Source organism: Colletotrichum truncatum (genome assembly GCF_014235925.2).
Source record: "Colletotrichum truncatum strain CMES1059 chromosome Unknown Contig_0006, whole genome shotgun sequence".
Classification (NCBI taxonomy): Eukaryota; Fungi; Ascomycota; class Sordariomycetes; order Glomerellales; family Glomerellaceae; genus Colletotrichum; species Colletotrichum truncatum.
In genome coordinates this window covers 3,707,315-3,734,474 of record NW_027222403.1, presented here as the reverse complement: position 1 = coordinate 3,734,474, position 27,160 = coordinate 3,707,315, and the positions used below count along the sequence as shown (strand labels likewise).

Below are 27,160 nucleotides of genomic sequence, written 5' to 3'. Positions count from 1 at the left end.
GCAGTTTGGACGAAGCGTTGCTGTGAAAGGCATGAAGGGAGGGCTGGAGGCTTGGTCTAGCAGCTAATAAAGCAAGGTGGGCTTTCGGATTTTGAATAAAAGTGGTTTAGCGCCACCACGTAGTTTCTGCTTGCTGAATCTGATAATCGCCTTGGGAGGGTAAACATTTTCGGTGCCAAGAGTGCGGCTGAAGAAGGGGGTGACACCAGATCTTATGCTGTTGGAATTAGACGCGGGGCAGAGATGAGTTTGGGAATATGGGGTTGCTATGCTGTGATGGGTTGGCAACATCCCACGTTGATGGGGTGTCAGTCTTAATAGAACTGGTGCCCTTCAATAAGCCGAAGACTTTCAAGTGTATTCAGCAGTCCAATGTTTCAACTCACCAGTTGCCTGGGCGCTAGAGAAGTTTTCTTTCTTTGTCAGCGTTGTTGGGAAGCTCTGTCTTGACTTCATTCCAAACACCAAGTAGAATCACATTGCTGTATCACACAGCAGCATCACACCAAGAGACTAATCTTAATTCAACATTCGATTGAATTGTCATAAAAGGCCAAGGCGCCGTAGCACGAGGCTCAAAGATAGGTATCAAAAGCTAACAATATGCAGACGTGCTTCTAGCTCCTCCCACTAGTTCGTCCCCTTTTAAAAACTCATCTAATCGCAAAGGTGCTGAAACGTCTTGCAGTCATCACATTATGTATCGCCTTCATTAATAAACCGCTTCCACTCATACAAAGTCAACAACCCGTCTAAGCCGACTCCTTGCGGACGTGGTTGTACGGGTTGTTGTTGTCGGCCGACTCGACCTGGACCTGGGCGGGAACCTTGGTCTCGCTGACGTTGTCGACAGCCAGGGCCTTGTCGGTGTCGTACTCGGTGACGCCGAAGAGCTTGTCCATGTGCTCGAGGGAGATACCCTTGGTCTCGGGGACGAAGAACCAGACGAAGAAGAACATGGAGAAACAGAAGCTACCGAAGATGAGGTAGGTTCTAAGGAAAGATGTTAGCACGTGAATTTTGCTATAGGTTTGTCAGGGACTATGAAACTTACCCGTAACCGTGAGCACCGACGGTGGCCAACATGTTGGGGACAGTGCGGGCGACGATGAGGTTGAACAGCCACTGGGTGGCGGCAGCGAGGGCAACGTTCATGGAACGGAGACGAGCGGTGGGAATTTCAGAGGCGTAAATCCAGCAGGCGGGACCCCAACCGAACTGGAAGAAGGCGGCGAACAGGAAGATGGCGACGAGAGCCATGTATCCGGCACCCGGGACCGGCTGTCCCTCGATGGGCGGGGAGATACGGACGTAGAGACCGATGTAGAACATGCAGACACCCTGGGCGATGGAGGTCCACAGAAGCGAGCGACGACGACCGAGAGAGTCGGCCATGAAGAGCAGGAAGGCAATGCAGGAGAAGACCTTGACGATACCGTAGACACCGGTGGACAGGAGAGGGGTGGAGCGGCCGGTAACACCGAGGTTCTTGAAGATGGTAGGGGCGTAGGTGTTGATGGCGTTGGTACCGGTCATCTGCTGGCAGATCATGAGGAAGATGGAAATCAGAGCACGGTTGCGGTTACCCTTGATGGTCCACATCTCCTTCTGCAGGTTCATGAAGGTGGCCTCGCCGATGAGCTGTCTCTCGTGCTGGAGCTGGTCGACGATCTCCTGGAACTCATCCTCGAGGTAGGGGTGAGACTCGGGCAGGTTGCGGAGGACGGAGAGGATCTTCTTGGCCTCCTCCCATCTGTCCTGACGAGCGAGCCATCTGGGAGATTCGTTGCAGAAGAGCATGCAGATGAGCAGGAGTAGACTGGGAAGACCCTGGATGGCGAGGGGGAAGATGTACATGGTCTTGCCAGTCAGGTTGACCTCGGCACCGTAGTTGATCCAGAAGGCAATCATACCACCGGTGACGATGAACAGCTGGTACATACCGGTCAGGAGACCACGAATGGCACGGGGGGCGTTTTCGGAGACGTAGAGCGGGTTGATACTGGAGGCGGCACCGACACCGAGACCGGAGATGAAGCGACCGACGAAGATGGGAGCGAGTTTACCGAGAGAAGCAGCCTGGAGAGCGACACCGACGAGAATGACGGCGGCGACGGAGATGAGACACCACTTGCGACCATAGCGATCAGTCAAGGGGGCGGCGAGAAGAGCACCGACCAAGCAACCGGCTTGGAGGGTAGAGACGATGTTACCCGTAAGGTTGGCGGTCTCGACCTTGGAGGCTTCCTTCAAGCCGTAGTCACTATCAAGTCAAGTCAGCTTGTGTCCGGATCCTCTTTGGGATTGAATACGAGGTTTTGTCAACTTACTTCATGAAGGGCTTCATGACGACGACACCACCGATGACGGAACTGTCCCAACCGAAGGACATGGCACCGAAACAAGCGGAGGCGGCGAGGGCAAAGACTCTCCAGCCGTAGATCTCGGCGGGATCAGTCTGCATGGAGTCATTCTTGACGATCTTCTTGAGAAGCTTCTGCATAGTCGACATTTTGGCGGTTGTTTTCTCTGCAGCAAGCCAGGCTCTGGCGGGGGTTTGGTGTTGCTTATTGAGCAGAAGAAGAAGTGGCCGATTGGACACACACTAACACCCTTTTTTTGGTGATTGAGCCTCTTCAAAGCCGATGAGATGGCGAAGAGAGAGGGGGTGTAAGGGTTGTGAAAGGCGGTGGAAGGACGAGGCGACGAAGAGAGAAGGGAGCGATGGTGATGAGGAGGGCGAGATGGCCACCTTGATATATCCAGAACTCCAGGCGCGGTGGTTTTCCTTTTTTGCCCTTGCTGATCCAAAGGGCTCCTCTTCCCCAGTGTAACCGGGGACCCCTCATAGCTAAACTAGTCAGAAATTTTGCCATCCACATCAGATTGGAGGTTCCGCGACAGTACTGCGTGTGTGAGAGGAGTACATGCTCCTCCGTCCAGGGGTGGTGGTGGTGGGCTTTGGTCGCGGTGCGCTCCTGTACGTGTGTTCTGGTACAAACCCAAAGAACCACCCCTGTCCCGTCTCTTAGTCTGGCCTTGTTCGCCCGCCGCCCATCCATCAAGTCGGAGCTAGCTGTGCCTCTCTCTCTGCATCTCTTCGCTCTGGTAAGAAAAAAAAAACCCCAAGAAATCGAGCCGCAACGAATACCAAGACGGACGGTGAATTGTCCATGGGATTTTCCACCATTCAGACGAGGCGGGAGGACAGCCCGAGAACGATGGACTGACGGGGGCGGTAGAGGAACGTCTTGGCCTAGGGGCTCGGTTCTGCGATCAGCCGACCAGGGCTTGTAATTGGAGGCATCTAGGGAAGCGTGGAACATGGCAAGCTTTTTCTGGAGGTGTGCGGCGTGGGCGTTGGGGTGGTGGCTTTTGGCTGCGGCGGACGGATGGGATGCGGCAAACAAACAACAAGCATGCCATGACCGGGGCTAGTCTCAGAAGACTGGACTGGGCATGCTACTAGCTAGCGTAGCCGGATGGCACTTTTCAGTCAGACGCAGGACGCAGACACAGACACAGGACGACAGCTCGTTTGGACACATGCCACTGGATCAACATGGCTCCGATGAACATTCGAGGCGGGAGCTGCAACAGCGTGATATCCGTTAGGTGGGTTTCATCGGCAAAGCAGATTGGATCAAGTTGTCTAGGGGGCTCGTCATATCCGTGGGACCACATTCTAGTTACTACGTTTTAGAGTTGCCGGCAAAATGACCTTGAAGATGAGGGACCCCATCTGCATACGGCATAGCCGTTCATGTCTGGTGGATCGTTGATAAACAGGCCGCAGGTTGAGCTACAGAACTGGCTCCGCATACTAGTAGTCAAGCTTAACAGCAATAGAGGTGGACTCTCTGGGGCCCCAGAGATGCCCCATGTGGCCCCCCCAGGTTACGAAGGGCGCGTCGGGAAAGAAATGAGAGATGAGAGGTGAGCTGACATGACAACCTCTCTCACGTTGTCACAGCAGGCGCATGGCTGGAAGGACAGAGAGACTGGACCGTAACGAAATGAAAGCGGCCATCCTCATTGCGGCATGGACCGCCGAGCTATCGGCCGTTCCCTGCGACAGAGCTGGCGCGTGATTCGTTGGAGGGAATGCAGCCGTATCGTTTCAATCACAGAATTTAGGCTGCTGGTGGGGGTGGGGAAAAAGGTCGCCAAAGAGGAGACGAGGCAAAAAGGCAAAAGAACAAGGGGCTGGTCCGGGGTTGTATGGATTGGATAGGTTGATCAATGGATGAGGACAGGGGTGGTGGGAGGTCTAGTCTCTAGTAAGCTGGACTGAGTTTAGGTCACATGTATCGTCATGGATAGTACATTTCGTACCAACAGGGGCAGTCTTTGGGAATGGGACGATGACAACGATGTGTTATGACCAGTTGGCGAGAATAGTTGTACAACTACCTACGAGATGAGTAAGGCAAGGATACGAAGTACCAGTGAACAACTCACCAGCCGTCGAGTTGTTTTGCTCGAAACAGTTACCACCCATTTCTGTCGACCCATCCAATCCGGTGGATTCTGCGGAGAACGGACGCGGGTGAGAGTAAAAAGGATGGAGAAACATTGGAGATCGCGGGGGGTATAATGAGGGGGATGGCAGATGTATGTCGGGGGTCGCGCCACGCCAACTGGGGGACGAACACCCCCTTAAAGAGAGACATGGAAACGAGGACTTGAAGGAGAGGTTGGGTTTCCCAAGTTTGGCCTTTTGCGTCTTTCGTGTTTTCCAAGTTTGATTCTGGGTAATGTTTAGTCAAGTTAGATTCAGGTTTTTACAGTAACCGGTACAACCTTTTCCTATAATTTTAATCAATCATTACGACTCCACAGCAACTTGAGCAAAGTTTCTGTTAATAGATTGGGGTCAACAAGTAAGACAAGGCCCCGAATCAAACAAAATCCCGGACGCCAAAGACGGTGTGTGCCAGACATACCCTAACCCAAATCCTCCTCCTCCTCCTCCTCCTCCTCCTCCTCCTCCTCCTCCTCCTCCTCCTCACCCCAACATCCCTCCAACGACGGCGTCGGCTGTGTGGCGGCAAATCAAAAGAAAGTTCTTGGCTCTCTAAAAGTCTTGGCTACTCTTCAAGAAGCACATCTATTTGACGGAAAAATTCATTTGCGTCCTTAACCTGATGAACTGGATCGTCCCTAGCCTGGTTTTACTTCCACGAGGCCGAATACATCCTCAGTGTAGTGCGACGCCTCGTTATTGGTTTCCAGGCATCATCATCATCATCGAACTCATTGATTTGATTTTTATTCTCGTCGTTAATTGCATCCGCGTAAACCCAACCATAGCTGACGCACACAGGGCGCTAATGGCACAAGACGCCCGACTAGGCCAGCATCATGCGATGCCACACCATGCATTTTCGTACTCTGGCACCCGACCCGAGTCCTCGGGCCCTGCCAAACCTGATACGGTCGTTTAGACATCGTGTGTCGCCCAAGTTGGAATCTTTTCCTCTACGCGATGACTCTGTCCAAAAACGTAGTCTACACTAGCTTGATGTCCTGCGCCGCAGGTTGGCGACCGGCAGCTCGGGCTCGGATGCACAGCTGGCTGTCATGCTCCCCAGGCCGTCTCCCCCACCCCCTGCTCCCTGTCCGCGCCTCGATATCATGGGACGCGATGGTTATTGTATCGCGGTGTGTCCCTGCGCAGACGCGCTCTTGAAATTCGTGGTCTCCAACTGTTTGCTCTCGTCGCCGAACCCAGATATTGTAGAATAGCAGTATCGAACAAGTTGCTCTCGTCCAAGACTTGACGTTGAATACGCATGCCAAGTTGGATACAAGGGCCTCCTGTGCCAATGCCCATCTAAGTATCTAAGCATTGTTGCCCAGTGCCATGAGTCTTGGTAGATGAACAATGTGCATTCTCCCAAGACTCCCTACCCACAATTCTTGCGCCTCAAAATGCCAAGATCAGCCTCCTCTCAAGCCTCACATCTCCGTTCCTGCTGCCTCTTGTCTGACATGTCGTCGTGACGAACCGGGATGTGACCTAACGGGCTGCATCGTCTGCAAGCAAGCCCCTGAGCTCGCTGTTACCGGGACCCGAGCTGCCTCACCGCACTTCGGAGTCGCGGTCGTGCTGTCCAGGGGGTCGCGTCTGGGGTTTCCGAAGAGGGTAGCTGTTTACTAGAGCGGTGCCCTGTCGCCGGGCCACGAGAGTGAGATGGTCGTAATTCTCTGTCCTACACCTCACGTCATGGCCTTCCAGTTTGCAAATGGCAGTTGTCTCTCTTGATGGCAGTTGCCAATTCCTCGCCAATGGCTCTAGAGCGGCGTCAGAGATGTCTGCCAAGGTAAGATGACATTCGAACTTCTTTAACTGTCGTGACCGTGACATCTGAGTGTGTTGGTCACTTGAGTGGTGTTTTCATGGTATCGTGCTCAGCTTACAGACAATGAACTACTAACAGATTCTCAGCTCGAGATACTGACGCTTAAGGACACTCTCGAGGTCCTGAGTGGCCATGAATCAGAAGCTCCTTCCTTCCAACTCCTCGCGTATCTCGATATCCACTAGAAACAGCTTCGAAAGCTTCTTCCTCCAGCGGTTTAGGTAAGTAAACATCCCTCTCAGCTCCCAGCGACACAGCTTAACTCGGTGGCGACTGAAACATCTACCATTATATCGACGGCATATATGGCTATCTTGAGAGCTCTCGTGTGTGGCCTACTACGGCCCTCGAGACTTGCGTGGCTACGGTCAGAGATTGTTTCTGCAATAAACGCAACTTCTTCAGCTCAGAAACAACAACCCAAGCGAACTAGCAACACAAGCAACTGATCAAACAATGGGCGTACATCATTGACAGAGGTTCTTTGGATGGCGAGCACCGCAACCCATCATTGTCGATACACAAATAGTAAAGCTTCTAACTCATCTGTACCGTGCTTAGGGATATAATGACAGGCACAAACAAGTACGATATCGTCCGGCTACGAATCCTTGCCGCGGCGTCTAGCCATCGGTAGAACCGAAACCTGACCATCCTTCACTTCTTCTTGCATACCTAGTTCTTGCTTATCAAAGTCAAAGGCGAACGAACATGTCGATACAATACACAAGTGGCGATGGATTATAGGAAGCTAGAAAGGGAAACAGATCACTCCTTGGACTTCGCCAAGTCGTATGATGAGCCGAGGGCCGGCGCGTCGCCGTTCCCGAGTCCTGTGTGACACCTTGAAGGAACGTGGACGATCGAATTAGATGCCAGAATGCTCTTGATGGTGATCACAACTGCACATCGCAAGTATCTGATTGGTTGCCCAGGAAGCAGACTTGTAATCGTGACCATCTTTTGTCCGTTAAATCCGGAGCGGACCATCCTCTCGTCGATGACAATGACCAGAGAAGGCGGCCGATCTGCCATGACATGACCATCCTCATAAACCGTAAACTGTAACTATCACGGTGGCGCGAGAATCGCCTCTGTAAAGCTCCTCCTAAGTGCAACGTCGTAAGAAACCTGAATTCCACCACCTACCACGACTTCAAATTTACAACGGGATCAGCCAGTTCCAATCGAGATCGGCCCCCCGTTACCGCAGCTCGACCATCTGTGCGCCAAGGACCGACGTAGCAAACTCTCTCAAGAAAAAACCCCCTCATCACGCAAGATTCCCCCCATTGGAGGACTCAAACCCCGATGGAAAAACGATACACGTCAAGACTCTGTAACGACGATTGATTTCCAATCGCCAAAAGATTCGCAAATAGCACAGATTCGCCAGCAGGCTTTCCCGCCGGCCGCCCCCACACACACACACACATTATACATAATCGCCAGCGTCTCACCCAATGTGGACTCAATATAACCCTGGACAATATGGTTAGCGATCCTTGGCTGTTCATGTTCAAAGGGGGTGTGGGAGGGACGGACAGACGCCTTGTAATCAATCAATTCCCCCCCTCCCATGGCGACGAGAATTCAATTCACAGGGCCCTTGGTCTTCCTCATCAGCCACCGCCTGCACCTCGGTATACGGTGTCCGAAGAGAAACACTTTCCTCCCATTCAATTAAAACAAAAAAAAGGGTGTATCCCCCCCCGTCCGTCCCTCCCACCCACATCCCTTGGCCAACATCCCCATATGCATTGAGCTGCAAGCCCGCACCGGCCACGGGCCCAGGCTGCCTAAGCAATCTAGACGGGAGCAGATTCCTCCTGCTGCCAAGCCCACGAAAGCTTTTCCCGCAACGCCAAGAAGAACCAATGAAAAGGCGAGATTTGAGTTTTGGGGTGGAGGACAAAGTACATGGTCGACTGGGGGTGTGATGAGGAAACGTGGATGGATTAAAAGAGAGGGAGGGAGAAAAAAAAAATGAAAGTGGTGTGCTGGGCACGAGGGGGGTGGGCAATGTATAAGTCTTGGCGAACCACGGAAAAAGGACCTGGACAATATAGACACGATCGATTCAATACACGCTCTTGAATGGACGGAAAAAAAAAAGACAAAGTGGAAGAATGGGTGTGTGTAGTCCACTACGGAGTTGCATACACGGAAAATGTCCCACGAGCGGTTGCAACTTAGACACACCAAGTCCAACGTATATCCATTCCAACGTCAAATTTGTATCTTGAGTCATATCAAACCCCCAATTCCCAAACCCGACTTTCTCGTCATCATCTCATAATCCACCAATGTAATAAATGGATCAGCAAAAAAAAAAAAAAAAGGTATGTATAAGAATTCGTGACTCGTGACTATATCAATCACATGACTTTCAATCCTGCCCTTGTCAACTTCAAACCCCCTCAGCTCAGTATCTCTTTTCCAGTCCTCAATCCGGATACTTTGGGTGGGGTTTTCTAAGTAGGATTTCCTCCTCTTCCTCCCCGACTCATCAACAAATAACTTTAGTTGAGAGTCTTCTTGGCCCAACCAAGACGGTTAGAAGCGGCGTCAAAGACGACAAAGGCAGCCTTGAGAGCGACGTCGCCAAAGATGTTGATGCCGATGCCGGAGCTGCTCTGCAGGCCGCCGAAGCAAGTGCTCGTGCTGACGGGGGCGTAGTTGAGGTAGCTGGCCGGGACGGTGATGCGGGCGCTGCCGACGCCAAAGGTGAAGGCCGGGACGGCGGCGGAGCAGGGGAACGTGTAGCCTCCCTGGGAGGAGTCGTACTTGGCGCCGGTGATCTGCTTGTAGTAGGCCGTGACGACGGACTGCGGGAGCAGGAGGAGGGTGGTGCCGGTGTCGGCGATGCCGTTGAGCGAGGTGGTCGTGAAGGTGGCCGAGCCGACCTGGTAGCCGGACGAGGTGAACTGCCACCAGCCGTCCGAGTTGTCGATGGGGACGTAGGTGATGGCGCCCGTGTAGGCCGAGGAGTCGATGTAGCCAAAGTTGTACTTGCCGGCTGTTGACATGGTTAGCATCGTCTCACACACAAGTGTGTTGTTATTTTTCAAGCGAAAAAGAACGACTTACGAGTGCCGTGCTTCAGGTCAGCAGTGAAGAGGTAGGCGTCGAGCTTGGACTTGGCAGTCTCGAAAAAGGTCTTCTGCTGCGTGGGGGAGACGGTGTTGATGGAGCTGAAGCCGAGACCGAGGAGCCCGTCCAGGTCGCTCTCCTCGCTGAAAGAGGTGGAGACCTTGGAGGCGGCCTCGACGGCTTGGCCGGTGACGGACAGGCCGCCGACGGAGACGGTGTCCTTGTAGACGACACCGCTGGAGCTGGAGCCGTCGCCGTAGGAGATGGACCAAGTGGCGCCGGTGAGACGGGAGGCGGTGCTGCTCTTGCTGGGGTCGTAGACGGTCTGGCCGTTGCGCTGGCTTGAGGGGGTGGAGGTGGAGAAGACCCAAAGGTCGGAGGAACCGGTGTCGAAGTCGAGGACGAGCGTCTGGGCCGGGGTGCCGATCTGGACGGGGCTCAGGTACTCGACATCGTTGTCCTGGGGGTTAGCAGCGACGCTGCCGGTGGCGCGCTTGGCGGCGCCGTTGTTGGCGGTGATGTTGGCGACAACTTGGGCGAGGTCCTCGGGGAGAGGAGCACCGTACTTGCGGTAGGCCTTGGCCAGGGCGAGGGGACCATTGCGGACGTAGCGAGGGTTGCGGATCTGGTCAACGCTGAAGCGCTTCTCGTTGGCGTTGGCCGCGGGGAGGGCAGCGGCAGTGGAAGCCAGAGCCAGGCCGGCGGTGAGGGCCGTGATGAGAGTCATGGTGAACAGGAGGCAGAAGACCAGGATACCGAGAAGAGGTGCAGAAAAGAGGATGAGGACGAGGACGAAGACTGGAGAGACTGATGAGGATGAGAGGTAAGACGAACAAGACGACGATGGGAAAACAGACTGGTCCTTATATCCTCATCGCCGACTCCACGATGGTATGGCACGTCGACGAGGAGAGCCCAGGGTGGCCCAAGGGAAACGGCGAGATTGCTCGAACAGACCAGCCTTCACGAATCTCGATATGGCATCAACCAGGGCGTCAGTTCAAGCATCAAGGTGTCCGGCACGAGATAGCCGGGGAGAGAATACCACCTTCCAAGAGGGAACATCGTGCCAATAGAGTCATATCCGAACAGGCTGTCGCAACTCCATAGATTGTACAGCGTAACCAGGCATATGCATCGTGACTCGAGGGGATCCAGATGGGCCAAGCTTAGATTGAAAGGGTGGTAGTAAAACAAGGAGACTTGCGAATGGCGGCTCCCATTTCACAGCTTCGACTGACTGACTAGCTAGCCAGGGGGGGGAGGGCGAGGCATCAGCTTCAATCCCATCCCTACCGACGGTACTACGTAGTGTTAGTATGGTGTAGAAAAAAGGAGCCCGTGACAACTGCCAGCGTATCCCCGGTTGAATCGGTAGCCACAAATGGACCGGACTAAGCTTTTTCACAAGCTTCCACTGGCAGGAAGCTAGATGGAAAAGAGAAGGTCCAAAGAGGAAGCCAGACCCCCAAACCGCGGCTCTTCGTTCGTCCAAGGCAGGAGATGAGATGAGAAAAAAAAAGGGCCAACATGGAGTAGTACTACCTGGGAGTAGTAGTGTAGGCGCCGGAACAGCTGATGTATATGGGTCCCCGGGGCGGAGAGGGCGGCAGGGCGGAGGAGAAAGCCAAGGGGGGAGCCAATACGCAAGCTGAACGATCCCCCCCCCCCCCCTTTCAAATCTCTTGAATAAGGCTCGGGATACCTACACTATGTAGCCCCGGAATGGACTTGAGTCGAGCGGGCTGAAAATGGGGGAGCAGAAAATAAGCACCTACCTACTCGGGGCATGGCCCCGGGAGTCGTCAGACCCAGCTCCGAGACACAACCGGGCCTAACCATGCTCGAAAAAGTGCGCCATCATTATACTACCAACCAGTGGCAGCCATTTTCCAAAGCCAAGTCGTCTTGACGCTTTCTTTCAATTGACGACGTCTTTGCGCCTCGGCACATCGAAACAAGCTTTACCGCCAAGTCTCCACCCGCAATCCCGCATACGAGAGACAACTCCAACCCGACCACCCCCCCCCCCCCCCCCTCGTCCATTTGTCTAGGGGAGGGGTGAGGGAACCATTCTCAGGCATGAGATCGAGGCCAAGACGGGAAGGAAGGGGAGTAGGCGAGGGGGAGATGCGAGATGCAGGAGGGGGAGACTGAAGGAAGCGCGGGTGAAGTAATGGATTCCGCTTGGTACCAAGGCATGTTTCTCTTTGTCAACGGATCCAAGGGGACGGACGGGGATTCGGCTGTCGATTTCCATCTTGGCGATGCGCGCGGAATTAGCAAAGAAAATAAAATGGGCGTCTGGCCTGTCAAATGACGTGCTGGCGGTTACACGGGTCTCTAGGCACTGTTTGTATTCGCCATCATAGTAGAGTAATAGTAGTAGTAGTAGATGGCCTCATGAGATGGATGGTCGCGCGATTTGTGGCGGGTTGCGTCTGCAAAAGTTCGCAAAGCCTGTCGAACCTTGAATTTCTTCTGCCCGGGTTCTCCATCACGAGACTCTACTTGACATCTTTCTCTTTCCTCATTCATCTTGTCGCTCCGTGGTTTGGTTGACACGGTGAAAAAGGTAGTTTTTATCGAGTTGCCCAAAACGGTCGAACACCGCCTTGCCGACTGAGCCGGTCTCCTTGCTCGAGATAACATAACCTCCGCCCTTACTACATAGGAAACACACCCACATACCGTAACCAGTGGCGAGGTTTCTCTGCCGGCGGCAGAGATAACAAAACACCCGCGAGAGTTGGGGCGGCGATCAGGGCGAATAAGCATGATTGAAATAAGATTGCGCCGTTCGGGGCCACGGCCAGTCGTCCCCCAGCCGGGTCTTCCCTGGTAAGAAAGTCTTGTTAGGTAAAGCAACGATTCCATTACGTACCGTGAAGTTTGTTAGGTAATGCCATTTCACTATCACGGCCCACATGCCCGTCAGCCATTTGGTTGTTGTTCATCTCAGTGGAGTGCAGCCCAAGGTAGTTTAAACGACTTGTTTCCCCTGCTTTCCGTTGTTTGTTGTTTTTGTTGCTACGTGTGATGGTGTTTATCAGCTGTCATCTGAACTTTTGGAGATAAGACTCGGTCGGCATTTGTGTTTCCCGACTCCGACCAATTCATAGGTTGTGAGGTCATCGCTTTAGTGATCTTTTGTGCGAATAAGTCGGTACTCTCTCAAATGTTGTTAACTCGTTCAAGGTGACGATGTTATTTCTCCCTTTCGGTCGTTATTCTGAATCCATGACTTGAGTTGTATCCATCGCAAATCTCATCATGAAATGTCGTCCTCCACCGCAATCCAACTCACAACCAAATATTCTCATCCAAAAGACTTCAACCTCATAAACAGTCACCATCGTCGATGCGAAACTCTGAAATGTTTGGTCATGGTTTAAAATTTGACGTGAATGACGTCCCAACCGTCCAAAGAAGAAGAAAAAGACAAACGACAAAACACTGATCGGATACGTCCCCGAACCCGTTCAACAGCACCGAGTAGTTCGCGTGGTTCGGCATGTTCCAAAAATACAAAAAGGTTTGCGAGACGAAGCGAGATCTTCTCACCTTTTTAAGTCCGATATGACCTCACCGGCTATAGACGGGCCAAGGGTTGCCAGTCTTGGCCGGTGAACCAAGTAACTAGCTCTCTGCAATTTGAAAAGGTTAACCATACTATGAACCCCATCCCACCCACTTGAGCCACACTTTATTCGCCGTTTAGCCGAATACACACCCTTCACTTGATGTAACAATAACAACCACTACTCTCCAAGAACTTCATGCATTGTCATTATATGAATTGCGAATATAACCAGACCAGGACCTATTGATACAGCAGCCAGCCAAACAGTCTCTTCGACCAGACCCGCCAGACGATGTATACAGCCAAAACAAAGCCTGAATGACAACTACAAACCCGAGTGAACAAGTTGCCCAACGCCTTTTACTGGAAAATTAGGAAGAAACACAGCCTAGACTCCCCCCCAATAACCTAAGGGGACTACAACAACAAATGGGTATGATTTTGAAACAAAACTCAACGCCAGCCGGCCGTGTTCGACCTGGATGCCTTTTCTATCTTTCCGTTGGACGCGAGACTGCCAATGGTGATGCGTCTGTTCTTGAAATCGGCGCTGGCGATCCGGCCTTGAGGGCTTCCCCCGTCCGTTCTCAGACTACCTCCCAGGTGCATCCGTCTGGCCTGACCCGGGGTGAAGGCCCGGTCGCCCCGCATGTCGGGTGGCGAGCAGGTGATGGGCGGTGAGAGCCTTCGCTCGGCGCTAGCTCGCCGGTGCCGCGAGATACCGTTTGAGCTACTAGCCAAAGGACCCGAGAAGCTGAGAGATGCCCGGTGGTGGCTCGACGTCATGGGGCCGATGGAGGAAATGCGCCTAGCATTTGAGGATGTCGTGCCCGACACGGACGAGATACGGCGATGTTCGCCGCCGCCGCGCACTTTCTTCATGTTTTGCAATGCCGACCGGATCTTTCGGGGGTCAATGGTAGGGGATTCCGATTCGGAACCGGACGCCGTGTGGGATGCCGGCGGGTTGTTCTCGTCGACGGACAAACCCGAGCCGGAAAGGGAGGCTCTCGGAGGCGGGCTAGCCCTCGCGATCCTAGAGCGAAACGCTGGCGGCGAGAGGTTGGAAGAGCGATGAATGTCGAGGGCGCGCAAAGGAGCCGAGCGAGATCCACTGTCCGAAAGCGGTGACGATCCCAAAGGCAACGACATGGTCGGCACTGGGGCTGTAGGAGAGCCTTGGCCGATGGACGACACGCGGCTGGCTCCCTTGGTCAAGAACCCTGCCTGGAACCTGTTAGGCTTCGCCATGGGGATAGACGTGGTCTCGGGATATTCCAAAGAAGGGCTTGAGTCGGACGCAATGGAAGTGACGGTGTTGTCCTCCTGCAGGTAAGAGGGGAGAGCCGGCATCCTCAGCGGCGGACCGAACTTGTCAGGCGAGTTCTGCTCCGATGCCGAATCGAACTTCTTAGGTGTCTTTTCGAAATCCGCGAGGGTTCCCTGCTCCGTCTCATCGTCTCTCCAGCGAACCGCACGCTTAGCTTCTGCCTTCTTCTTCACGGGAGTGAATGAGACTCCCTTGCGGGGGCTTCGCGGAGCGCCCGTCTTCTTACGACGAGGCGATGACTTCATGGGCGACGCCTGCGGTTGGGGCGCCGGCTCGGACGCTGGAGCGAACATGGGCTGCGGGATCGGCACGATGTGGTTCACGGCAGCCTTCTTGCGCTTCGGAGTGCCCTTCTTGGTGGGGGAGAACTTTTCGAGAGGGATCTTGGTGCCATCCGGCTTAACGACAAGGGACGCCGCCGAGAAACCTGCTTCCAGCAATCGATTGATGATCTGCTTGGCGTGCGTGACCGCTTCCTCCTCGTTCATAGCCAGCGTATCGGCAAGTGACGCCAACATATCGAACTGAGCTGTAAGAAGAACCTGAATCATGGCGGCGTCGCCTGCCCTGTCCATCTCCAGAACCTCCCTGTTGGCCTCCCGGCCAAAGTTGGACTTGAGAAGCTCTGCCTCACGAGTGAGGCTATCAACCTCGGCGCTGTCGGCCTCACCCCCAGGCAACTGCTTGAGGCTGTGGTGGAGCGCCGTGTCGATGGCTCGCTCCCAGTTGGTGTTCTCGAGCTTCTGGTGGATGTGCTGGCGGCTGTGCTCCAACTCAACCAAGATGCCCTGCGCCGTCTTGCGAATGGCAACAAGAGCTGGGGGCATCGAGTCCTCGTCTCCCCTCGTGTCACAGACGGTGTCGAAAGATGCAATCCATGCCGAGAGCAGACCGATGCGCTTCTCAAAGGCTCTCAGCTTCTTCATGTTGTGGATCTTGTCCTGTCGCTCCGACGCAGAGTTCTCGTAAGCAGCGCGGAGACGCTGCACACCCTCGCGGGCGACCGAGTCGCGCTTCTCCATCTGCTTGCGGAACTTGGCGAAGAAGATCTTTTCGGTGTCCTTCTGCTGGGCCTTGAGCTCGTTGATCAAGGCCATCTGCTCATCAATCTTGACCAAGAAGTCCTTGACGTGTCTGTTAACGTTGAAGACGTTTCTAGTGACCTTGGTCTGGATGTTCTTGGCTCGGTTCGCGTATCGAAGTGTGTTTTGCGTCTCGTCAAAGTGGACGCTCGAGGGACTGACACAAACAATCATGACAGTCTTGCAGTTTCCGCCGAGGGAGAACTTGAGGAGTCGAGTAAGCTTGCTGTTGCGATATGGTACGTGGTTGCGCTTGCGAGGGTCGCACAAGGCATTGATACAACTTCCCAGAGCCAAGAGGGATTTGTTGATGTTTGCACCTTCGAGGAGGCGCTCGCCGCGGTTCTTCGTGGCGCTGGCACGCTCGCTACCGGCAAGATCGATAATGCTGAGCGTGGCCATGGTGTGTGGTTCGTTGACGGAGGCGCTACGGTCCTTCTGGGCGACGTTGATCTGGAGAACGGCATGGGAACGCGACGACGTCGCGTTGGCCTCCGTCGGTGAGACCGTCCGCCACTCGTTGCCCTGCACGATCATGTCCATGACCTCCTGAACATCCTTGGGGTGGTGGCTGGTCAGGCCAGCGACGGAGACGGCCTGATTCGAGTCCTCTCGGAGCATCAGTCCCTGCTTGCTGCCTCCGGGGACCAACAGGTCGCGGATGGTTTCGTTGTAAATTTCGAGATAGGAAAGTGAGATTTCGGTGGTCTTGTCTTGGCTTCGCTCATTGATTTTTTCAAACAATTCCTGCATGGTGAGGAAGATGATACCTGGGTGTTGCGATGTGCCGGTAATGGTGTGCGTCTTTCCGCAGCCGGTAGCACCGTACGCGAAGACGGTAGCGTTGTAGCCGTCGAGAACGCTGTCGAGCAGCTGTTTTGTTGTGCCCTCATAGACATCGTTCTGTGTGGAGTTTTCGTCGAAGATTCTGTCGAACATGAAGGTCTGATCCTTGACCTTCTTACCGTTGGGCACGACGGAGCGGGAAAACTTCTGCATGGGGTTGTCCTCGGGAGGATCGAATACGCTGTGAAGCATGTGTCAGAGCGAGTTGAAAGGAGCAACAGGTAACAGGACACTCACAGGCATTGGTCGTCGACGACCTTGATCACCTGTCGGATACCGCGAGTGTGAAGTTTGGGTGTCGGGATGGCGGCGAGGGAGCCGTCTCCCAGAAACATGGTACCCTCATCATTTCGGACTCTACATACGATTAGTATCGACTGGTTTGTGAACAAGCAACTATGTCATGGGACCGACGTACAATTGCGCAGCTTCTCGGATCGTAAAAGGTCGAACTCGAACTGCAGATGGCCAAAGTAAGCATTCACGGCAGCACACACAGCAGACAGCGACAACCAAACGAACCTGCGACCGTGATGGACGATGCTCCAGGGTCGACGACCATATTGTCTGATGTCGCGTACGTCGAATGTAGGAGATGTGTATCCTGAAATGGACCCTTTACTCGCGATCCAACACCGTAAACAAGCCGAAGCCGAGCTCCGAGGTATCGTCAGCTGATGTGGGTGGCAGCAAAGGTGTGTAATTCAAGATATAAACAAAGCCGCTCTGCAGCGCGGACCGAGCATCAGCAGACCAAGGAGGGAAAGAGAAGAAGAAGAAGAAGAAAGAGAAGAATTAACGAGATGGGCGAAGCAGCTGTTTGGGTTAGTGAATGTGGTTTTCTTCTCTGCCGCCGAGTCGCAAGAGGGCAATGTCGAGGAGGAGGAGGAGGAGGAGTGGATGGAAGCTGCTGCAGATGGATAAGAGATTAGGAAAATGGACGTGTGAATGTCTTGAAGGGTCTCCAGTGTGTCGTAGCGTAGCGCACCACCTCGGGGGGCTTCTGTGACTGACGTTTGTTGTTTTTCTTTTGGGGGGCTTGTTAGTGCTGAGTGCCGCGTTGTCCCTGACAACCGGGAACCTGTTTAGCGAAGGATGTGTGGAGCCTCCGTCCACTAGAATCCCGCTAAGCCCGCTATAAGCCCACTGTAAGCCCACCACTTCTGTTGCTGTCGGATCCACTGTCCTTGCGCGGCATACGAATGAGGAAAGGCGGTGACTTGTGCGCCACAATAATAGATGGAGATATAAGTGAGGCTGACCCATCTGCCACATTACATAAGTGATCTGTGGCTTGAACTTGACTCCTCAGCCACAAACAAATGTCACATCTTAAAAGAGAGAACAAAGGCAGCAAACAAGACTCAAACTCCCAAACAAAACACCACAATACCACGCCGTTCCCAACGGGGCCAGGTGTCAAGGGACTAACGGGAAAAGGAATATATGGAACAAAAACAAATTCCCTTTTTTAAATAAATGGAGAATTATCTGGGGACTAGGGTAGTATAGTGATTCTGTGTTTACACACTACGGTATCCATTCATTCCCATCTCTTTTAATTCATCAACATCCAAATACAGTCATATAAATCCACATTCAACCTTAGAACATGGTCATCAACACACCCATAACCATGGCCAACACTCCCGTAGTGAAGCCGTTGGCCCACATCTTGGCACCCGCGCTCTTGTCGCCCTTGTCGTTCTTCTGCTCGAGCCTGGTCGCGTTCTGGTTGCCGTGACCTCCCACAACGCCAGGGCTGCTCGTGAATGTCGTCTGGTTGTATTTGCCCTGCTCGTCGCGGCCCAACAAGAAGCTCTCCGGGGGACCCAGGTACGACTTCCTCACGCCGCCTAGGTCGACCACGACCTTCTGCACGATGATGTTCGGCAGAAGCGCCCAGATCCGCAGCGTGTACGCGCCCTCCTGCGTCACGTTGAACGACGTCGTCGTGTAGTTGCCAGTCAGACCCCAGACGGCATCGCCCACCGCGTAGCCCCATCCGTCAGGCATGTTCTGCCCCTGAGTCTTACCCACCGGCTGTACCGTCTTGGGCTGCGGCCCGTCGCTGCCCGAAGGGAACAGCGAGATGCCGTACTCCAGCGGGTTACCGTCGCCGAGGTAGTTGGCCGTGGGTGAGATGTACAGAGTGACGTTGGCCTTGCTGCTGTTGGTGAAGAGGTACATGTTGTACTCCAACGCGGGACCCTCGCCGAGCTTGACCTTCTCCGAGTCCGCCGGGTACAAGCCGACGCCTCCGAGCGTGCGCCCGTAGTTCTCAAAGACATGGTACTCGAGCTTGCTCGAGTTGGATGACGAATTGCTGCTGCTGCTGCTGCTCGGCTGAACAATGTTCTGGTAATGCGGGCCCTCGATCGACACGTGGCCGTCAGACTCGACGAAGCCCTTGGTGAAGTTGGACGGAACGGCTCGGTTGACCACGGGGATGATGACCCTCTGTCCCGGTCCGGCATATCTCTCCAGGCCGCGGCACGGCGTGGTGATGTTGATGTACACCTGCGTCGCGTTGGGAGCCTTGGGAGCATTTTCCCAATCGATCGAGACATGAACACGAGTGTCCGTGCCGTTGTTGCCGCCGACAGTGCCATTGTACTGCGACAGCTTCACCCAGGGCTGCCACGGGCTGGCCGTCCACTCACAGCCTTGCGTGCCGCGGGTAAAGACCTCAAAGTAGCGAGTGAGCGCGCCGTACGGGTCCAGGGGAGGCGTGGCGAGGTCGTTGGCCGAGTTGGTGTGCCACTTGTCGTCTCCCTGGACGCTGGCGTTGGAACCCTCGACGCCGACGCCAATCTCACCACCCAGCGAAGGGAATGCCGTCTGCACAAAGCGCATGTCTGGAAGCGTGTTTCTCATAGGCTGTTGCCAGTACCCATCGTATCCCAGATGAGTCTCTATAGCGGAGTCAGTGATGTGATTTGCATAAAGGTAAACGAGCCTACTTACGGTCAAGAATGTGCTGCCACTTGCCGTCCAGGAGGTTGTTCCACCTGATGGTAAGGTTCGCGTCAGCTGCCAGCAAAGCTCGGGACTCATCAATGATGTCGTTGGCCAGGTTGCGCTTCTGGCCGGCATACAGCTGGTTCTTGGCTCCGTTGATCTGGATCTTGTGGAGAATCTCTCCCGCTAGAACGGGATGGAGGATCATCTCGAAGAAGGCGGGCTGGTACTCCTCGTCGAGGGCATCGTACACGGCTTGGGCCTGTTCGTGGAGGATGGCCCACTGCTCCAAGACGGCGTCGGCCTCGTTGTAGTTGATGACAGAGTACGTCTGGGGCTCGACGAGCTCGTACTTCCTGCGAGCCGCATACATGCCGTACTTGGTCATGACATCTGTAATGTTTGCGGCGTGCTCAGTGCCGAACTCGCGGCCGACCCACGAGCTGAGCCACTCCTGCGTGTTGTCAGGCCCCCATTTCTCCGTGTCGTATGCGAGATCGAAGAAGTGGCTGATGGGGATTTCCAGGGGCTTCAGGTCGCCGACGTTGACGATCCAGATTCGGCGGGCATGGCGCGCATAAGCCAGGTACATCTATTCCCGTCAGTTGGTGTTATGGTTGAAACATTTAAACAAAACTCACCTGCTCTGCCGTCTTCTCAAGCTGAATAGTGTTGATCCACTTGTAATCTCTTGGGTCGCCGACATAGTCAAAGTGGTAGTAAACACCGGCTCCTCCGCTGCGGTCGGTCTCGTTGGTCAGAGGCAACCTTCGGATGTTGCCCCAGTTGTCATCGGCCCAGAGGAGGGTAATGTCCTCGGGAACATGCAGGCCTTTCTCCTGGTACGACTGCACTTCCTTGTAGAGACACCACAGCGAGGGAACTGTAGAAACGTCCTCAATCTCAAGCCCCTCGGCAATGATCTTGCGTTGGTTGTCAACAAGCTTCTCCAGCATAGTAACGATAGCCTCGATGCCCAGGTTACCCTCAATCGCCGTGTCACCTGTGCCGCGCATGGCCATGGTCCACAGACTGTTGCGGGCATACGGCTTGGCACGCTGCACACCGTATCGGAAATACTCATCAATCGTATTGTTGTTGAGGTTGTATGCCCATTGGCCCTTGTAGTATGTCCTAAACTCATTCTGGGCACGCATCAGCGGCTCCGTATGAGAACCGCCAAGAACGACCTCGTAGGCGTCGAGAAGGGGCTGGTTAAGCGGGTCGTCGACGTAGAAGATGTTACCCCAGAGCGTCGGCCAGAGGTAGTTGGCGCGAAGGCGGAGGAGAAGCTCTCCAACCAGACTGTAGAAATGGTGGTTGTACGGCGCGGCGTTGTTCCACGTGTCATTCCATCGTGTTCTGCTCACTGTCAGCACTCAACCTTGTCTTGATGACCGAGGACAGTACTTACGAAACCCAACTAGACAAACCCGGCTGCTCATCGTTGAGGAAGAACCCGCGGTACTGGACCGACGGCGAACCCTGGACCTTACGCTCGGGCAGAACGTAGATCTCAGTAGCCTTCTTCGAGGGGACGTCGGCCCAGAAGTACCACGGACTGACACCAATTTGTTCGCTCACGTCGTAGATACCGTAGATGGTTCCTCGAGGGTCGCTACCGGCAATCACGAGGGCACGAGAGCATCCCGGGATGGGCTCTTCGACCAATTGGCTGACAAAGGCCTCCCACTCACCCTCGACTTCGCTGACATTGAGCTTCTGGGCCTTGACGAGGTCGTCGATGAACTTGGAGTGTCCAATGGTACCAGCGATGACAACGGTGCTGCCGGGGGCAGGGTTGGTGTAATTGGGGCCGGAGAAGGATTGCTGGTCTTGCACACGGTACTAGGGAGGTCAGCCAATCTACTCCTTTGAACCCTTTATACATATTCGCTCCTCAATCTCTAGTAGTTGAAGCAGCCATTGAAGTTAGTAAACACGGAGCAACTTACAAGAGTGTTATTGCTAACATCAACTGGTTCAAAGTTGTAAACAGCAGGTGTTGCGCCGTTCTCGCCGTTGCTGAGGGTATAATTGGTGCCAGTGACACGACCAAAGTCCAACGCCAGGTCGCCAGCAGCGCGAATAACACCCCAGTAGTCGTCGCTAGACACAAGAATCTGACCAGCCCGGACGTTCCCGCCGGCGATTTGGAAGGTATTCGTGCCGCTCTTGAACGAAATAATGGATTGCTGCCCCAGAGCTGACACCAGAGGTGCCAGACCCGTGAGCGCAGCCACGAGGATGAACTTCATGACGAAGGAGGCCGAACTCCGGCGAAGCAAAAAAGCTCTTACAAGAGTCTGCGGCCGTCAACCTTGGCTTCGGAACAAAGCAATCTCGGCGAGCGTCTTTGGCAGCTCACAGCGAGGTAATGCGTACCACGGGGAGGCAGCCAGGCAGGGTAGAAGACAGAACCAGACGGACAGCTTCTCCGGGGGGGAGAAGCTCGAGCTATTATATACTACGTAAACATACAGCCAAACGTCCAATTGACCTGCACGACCCAGCCGTCAGGCCAGGAACGGTTGGAGAAACAGCCCGGGATGATGCTTCCACGGGGGGGAAAAGCAGATTGATCAGGCATGGGCGAGGTGGCATCCATGGAGCACACGCACGCAGTTTGAATGACACCACAGACATACATAATAGCTTCAACCCCACGACCAATGAAGGGCGAGTCACGCACGCAGGGACGGGTTTTTGGGGACGTCCAACATGGGGCGATCGTGCCTGACCGACGGTTAAACAGGGTCACCCAAGGAGACTAGAACCAGCAAAAACATTCATTGCTCACGCCCGGCCGGAGAGAGGGTCGGCAAGCTTCTTGGCCCCTGTGGGAAGAAAAGCCGTCATTCCACCAGAGACCCATGGGATCCCCAACCTCCAATGTGTTTGGGGTCAAGCTTCCCCGCAGCGCGGCGTGCCGGCTACTCGCAAGCGAAGCGTGCCTTGTCGGCAGTCTTACCCATGTCGTTGATCGGATCAGTCACCAAAGGAAAGGTTGCCGACTGCCGAGGGCTTGATTTTGATGCGTAAGTGAACGTCAAGTCTTGAGAGTCTAAATCAACCAGGCTATTTAGCATCTCATCCGCCTAAGAAAAGCCCATCATCAAATATTAGCAGTAGAACCACAACAGATTCACGGGTTAAACTACTCCAAAAAAGAAGTCCATTTTGGAGAATTCGACAATCTTCTGACCCAAGGTACTGACGGTAAAAGTCGCTGCGGGGAAACACACGGTCTTGTGCCATCCGAAGTGGAGAGGTTGAATTTAGCCGCAAAGCGAGCATTTCCACGCCGAATTTGCCTGTTGGGAGTTGGAAGCACAAAGTCCCGACCACTACCTAGACTGCCCAGACTGGAGTCTTTTCTTCCCTTCTAATTATCCGGTCGCGTGTCCCGGCACCCAGGTACGACGAATATGAGGCCATACTGGAGGCTTTTCAAATGCCCTCACAATCCCCCACAACCTTTCGATCCTGGCCGACGTCATCGCGCTTTCTCATGATATTGACTCGTGGAATAATGATAGCAGGGATGTATTGCGAATCCTTGGGTCCTTGCGAACCGGCAATATGGTTAACATCCATTTCCATCTACTTCCGCAGTGCTACGGTAACCCTAAGAGCAGGAAGACGGAACTAGATTTTTGTTGCCATGTTTGCTTTTTTTTAGAATAAGTACCAAGTACTCAGCTGGGTTTGGCCGTCCTTTTCGATGCTATATCCTCTTCGTAAAATGTTTGTTGTCAAGACGTCGAGTAAGTCCGCGTGGTAAGTGAGGTGTTGCTGCTTCTCAAACGTATTTTAGATTGGGTCTCGTCGTAGATACATTTTCGAGCACCGAAACTGTTGGCACCATCCAGTATGGATGAGAAGAACCATTCACCATCTATTGTGCTTGAAAATTTGGTGAAGCTGTTAACGATGACTTACTGGACATCCGCAGCTTCATGTATCATCGCATCTTTATTGACGGCTTTCTCAAGAAACCTGTCAGTTCTTGTCCATCCTCCATAGCCAACATCGATTGTATAATCACTGAAAACCATTTGGAGCGCAAAATCTGCGATTCTTATTCAGCGCCATGGCCTGCGATGAGTACAATGACGGAATTTTTAGTGCATCCCTTACAGTTATGTACATCCTAAACCCAACTACGCCGTTGAAACTCCGCTCCGATGGAATGCCGTCCTTGCCCGAGTATTCGAAAATCGCACCATTTCTCGTGGGTGCCTCGCTAGGATCTTCGTGCCGTGAGTTGGTCTGACAAGAGCGCGACGACCTCGTCGACATCCAGCTCACTTAGAAACTGACACCAATCATGATGCGGGCGGCGCCCAGGCGTACTTTGGCAGTTGCGCCATCCGTTCTTCTGGACTGACCTCGGTGTCGGCGTATACCATCCTGACGTTCTTTTCCTTGTCCTTCTTTGACTTCTTGTCTCCTGCGGCTTCTTCCTCGTCTTCGGGCTTCTTGGGTGCTTTTATGCCCGACTCGGCCCTGCGGATAAGCTCATCAATCTCATCACCATGTTGTGCGGCACCCGAGACAAGCTCATCGACAGTCGACGCGCCTGGGTACTGAGGAGCACCGGCGCCATTCCAGAACTGGCCCCCATACTGAGGTGGCCTTTGGGGAAGGCCAGGTGTCGCCTGCAAGCCACTTGATGGTCTCGCCGGGAGAGATGACGGAGAGAAGCCGTTGTAGTTGCCAGATGGGTAGCCCTGTTGCGGGTACTGCGTCTGATCGGGAGTAGCGCCGTATGGTGCTTGAGGTGGGGGGTAGGGGGAGTTGTTCTGGGATACATGTTAGCATAGATGTACATGTTAGTTGAAAGAAAACACGTACAAATGCACCAGGACTTGCGCTTGCGGGCGCGCCGTTGGCGGGACTGCCGCTGGTTCCCGTAGCCTGTCCGGAGGATAGCTTTGCCCGATGCTCAGCAAGTCGCGCCTTGAGCTCCTCGGGGGTCTCGACCTTGAGCTTCTTTCTCGGCTGCTTAGATTGGCCAGGCAACGGGTTACCGGTCGCAATGCGACGATCCTCTTGCGCCTGGTAGAAGTTCTGGATGATGCGGTTTCTGTGCTGATCCAAGATGTCTTGGGGAATACCTTCCATGCCAAAGATCTCAACATCCAGACCTTGTCGGTTCGGTAGCGCATTCTCGACTTGGGTAAGCGTTTCCTTGTGTACTTGGTTCAGATGGACGGAGAGACCTGAAGTTTCACAAATGTTAGTTGGCGACACATCGCAAGTAAGCGGCGGCGTGTGTTAAACCCACCTCCAGCAGTGTTCAGGCGGCGACCGCATCTATCACACTTAAAGTGCTTGGCCTTCTGATGGGAGATGAGAAGCTTCAAGTCTTCAAAGTCACGTTCGCCTGCGATGAAAGTCAGTATGCGCATTCAGACGAGCGGGGAGAGGAGCTTGTTCTTACAGTAGTAGCACCACGGCCGAGAGAGGACGTCCTCGACGTCGGGGTGTCCGCGCTTCTTCTTGCCCATCGTGACGGTGTCGAATTGAATCGATTGAAAGTAGAGCTCGACGTTTGTTCGTGGATGGAGATGCGCGATTCGACGGCGCGAAGTGGGATGCGGCGGCGGAGGAGGTGACGTTCGCGGAGGGTTTCTGTAGAGGCTGGCGCCGGGAAGGGATTTGACGCGAAAGCTGCTTGCCAGCAATCCACTGAACCTTCCCAAGCACTGACGCCTGCTCAATTGGCCGCTAGCCAGATGTGGACTAGCGGAAGAGGAGCCGAGGTGTGGCTCGTGTCAGCCACACATGACTGTGCCACATCCTCCTCACACTGTCGATCAACCTGGCACAGTCGCTACATCTCACCAAGATGATATACCATCGAGATACCTGGTCCGGCACAGTTTTCCTTGCTCTATCATGTTAGAGCGTTCATATTCATAAAATATAACCGATGGTTCACAAAGGTATCAGCCTCGACTAAACCATCCAGTCTGTCCAATCTCACTACGCACGGCCGAACGTCCCGCTTCAGGCCTACCTCCTGATGAGGGACGAACTGAAATCAGTCTCTGCTCCGTGTAACTCGTACACACCTGATTTAAACTACGAGATTTGAAATACATATCGCTTTGTTCGCAAAAATTTCCGTCTTCTTCCTTGGTCTGCCACTAGGTGGCCAGTGCTGGCACTGAGGAGTTGTCTAAAGACACCAGCATAATCCACTATTCGACCTAGGACAAACTCTTCAACTCCTTACTTTAGCAGAGTTAAAGAGCATAGCTCGGAAAGATGGAAATGTCATTGCCAGACGAACTCTGGGTTGCTATTTTCTCATATCTGCCCGACTTCAACAATCTGAGAGACGCTGCCCTCACTTGTCTAACATGGTTCCGCTGTGCTCCTTCGGCTTGTCGTCAGGTGATTCTGAACGAGACAAACCAGCACACCCTTCCTGAAGCTATTATGGCATTGGAGTCTTCTAAATTCAGCCCCAGAGATCTCAATATGGTCGCTGCTTATAGCGACAAATATCTCAAAAAACGACCCCCTATCCCTCCTTCGATCAGCATGGCTGACGGTGCCGCCCTTGCGGAAATAAGCAAGTGCGCCCGCCATCTAACAGACAAATATCAAGAATTCGCCCTCCAACGTCTCACAAAGGAGCAGCGTGGTCTAGCCGATGACCGCCGAGACTGGCCACAGCCTCCTGCCTCGCCCGAGGAACCTACAGCTGCAGAAACGGCCCGTTTCCAACGAGCTCTGTACCGGTTTGAGGTTTACTGCAATCTTTTTAAAGATCCAGAGGTCGTAAGGTTCAACCTAGACGTCGTCAATTTTCAACGGGCTCATTTCTTTGACTACCTGTCGCCCTGGGAGATGGAGCAGCTGGTTGGTGTGAGAGACTATCTTGCAGCCGCCATAATCGGACCTCGTGAGTACCAGCTGAACCATATCACTTGACTTGACGCTAACATGTCCGGTAAGCATTGTATGCACTCGTAGAGCTCCGGAAGCTCGAAGCACTCTCAAAACACCATTGTGGCCCCCGGAACGGGCAACAAGTGGTGTACTGGACAGGTCCGGTTCTCCCACCTAACCTGGAGCGCGGGGACTGCCACATCAAGCAGAATCAAGCTCGACTGCTATGTTTTGGCATCAAGTTTCTCTACAAAGTGTCTATTACACCCACCACCCAATTCTACCAGCTTCTCCTTGCTCTCCCTCAGCAACCGCGGTACAACAGCTACAATCGCGTGGGCGAGATCTACGTCTGGTTCTCTGATGCTGTGGACGAATGTAATGAGCTGAGCAACCTCGAACTACCACTCGACAAGCCTGTGGGCGCGTGGACGACAGAGGAGTACAGGGAACACGTTCGGCAATCTCTGGTGACCCAGGATACTGACAAGGGGCCCGAAGAAGCCTGGTATTGGGCATACCAGTGGTTTCCGGGTTTTGAGAACAACGATTTACGAATGACTAATTGCCGTCTTTTTGGGCTGTTCTTCTGGGACTCCGAGCGGCTTAAAAACGTCAATTTCTTCACGCGAGTCGACTTCTGGTGGTGGAGGTGGGAAGGTGGCCGCCAGCCAGACTTTGACTGGGAAGTTGGCGCTACGAACTTTCAACGATTTTAATACGTCCATTCAAACATAAGCTGGGGTAGATGGGAGGTGTGCAAGATGTGGGTGATCAGGTTCTTGGTGTGGTCACATGACTGCTGTGCCTCATCAGTCTATCCACTGAAATCATGACGGCACATGCTCACTTCCTGGGAAGCCCGGAACCCAGAGAATGGTTATCAATTGCTCTCGAACATTTCTTTCTCATTGAGTTTATCACACATGAGATCACACATGAGAGACCTAGATTGCGTAGGTGAGACAGGCTCATTATGGAAGGGCATATACTG

At 53.7% G+C, this 27,160-nt stretch overlaps 7 protein-coding genes across 7 annotated transcripts; 1 reads left to right on the top strand and 6 right to left on the bottom strand.

Annotated features, from left to right (window-relative positions):
* Positions 1 to 752: 752 nt before the first annotated feature.
* Positions 753 to 2,512, bottom strand: CTRU02_210312 (MFS quinate transporter; the record flags this gene model as incomplete). The annotated part of the gene is made up of 3 exons (XM_036729764.1): positions 753 to 993; positions 1,055 to 2,263; positions 2,331 to 2,512. The coding sequence occupies 3 exons, from the start codon at positions 2,510 to 2,512 to the stop codon at positions 753 to 755; spliced, it is 1,632 nt and encodes a 543-aa protein (XP_036578606.1).
* A 124-nt stretch (positions 2,513 to 2,636) lies between these two features.
* CTRU02_210311 (uncharacterized protein) lies at positions 2,637 to 3,326 on the bottom strand (the record flags this gene model as incomplete). The annotated part of the gene is made up of 1 exon (XM_036729763.1): positions 2,637 to 3,326. One exon carries the CDS (start codon positions 3,324 to 3,326, stop codon positions 2,637 to 2,639), a length of 690 nt encoding a protein of 229 aa, XP_036578605.1.
* Positions 3,327 to 8,887: 5,561 nt separating this feature from the next.
* On the bottom strand, positions 8,888 to 10,185 carry CTRU02_210310 (endothiapepsin precursor; the record flags this gene model as incomplete). Its single annotated transcript, XM_036729762.1, has 2 exons — positions 8,888 to 9,384; positions 9,456 to 10,185. The coding sequence occupies 2 exons, from the start codon at positions 10,183 to 10,185 to the stop codon at positions 8,888 to 8,890; spliced, it is 1,227 nt and encodes a 408-aa protein (XP_036578604.1).
* A 3,309-nt stretch (positions 10,186 to 13,494) lies between these two features.
* CTRU02_210309 (kinesin family protein) lies at positions 13,495 to 16,861 on the bottom strand (the record flags this gene model as incomplete). The annotated part of the gene is made up of 4 exons (XM_036729761.1): positions 13,495 to 16,480; positions 16,537 to 16,656; positions 16,718 to 16,757; positions 16,822 to 16,861. 4 exons carry the CDS (start codon positions 16,859 to 16,861, stop codon positions 13,495 to 13,497), a joined length of 3,186 nt encoding a protein of 1,061 aa, XP_036578603.1.
* Positions 16,862 to 17,904: 1,043 nt separating this feature from the next.
* CTRU02_210308 (immunoglobulin i-set domain-containing protein) lies at positions 17,905 to 19,395 on the bottom strand (the record flags this gene model as incomplete). The annotated part of the gene is made up of 1 exon (XM_070205424.1): positions 17,905 to 19,395. One exon carries the CDS (start codon positions 19,393 to 19,395, stop codon positions 17,905 to 17,907), a length of 1,491 nt encoding a protein of 496 aa, XP_070061072.1.
* A 4,193-nt stretch (positions 19,396 to 23,588) lies between these two features.
* Positions 23,589 to 24,773, bottom strand: CTRU02_210307 (uncharacterized protein; the record flags this gene model as incomplete). Its single annotated transcript, XM_036729759.1, has 4 exons — positions 23,589 to 24,065; positions 24,118 to 24,485; positions 24,551 to 24,649; positions 24,707 to 24,773. 4 exons carry the CDS (start codon positions 24,771 to 24,773, stop codon positions 23,589 to 23,591), a joined length of 1,011 nt encoding a protein of 336 aa, XP_036578601.1.
* Positions 24,774 to 25,536: 763 nt separating this feature from the next.
* CTRU02_210306 (uncharacterized protein) lies at positions 25,537 to 26,885 on the top strand (the record flags this gene model as incomplete). The annotated part of the gene is made up of 2 exons (XM_036729758.1): positions 25,537 to 26,179; positions 26,233 to 26,885. 2 exons carry the CDS (start codon positions 25,537 to 25,539, stop codon positions 26,883 to 26,885), a joined length of 1,296 nt encoding a protein of 431 aa, XP_036578600.1.
* Positions 26,886 to 27,160: the final 275 nt, after the last annotated feature.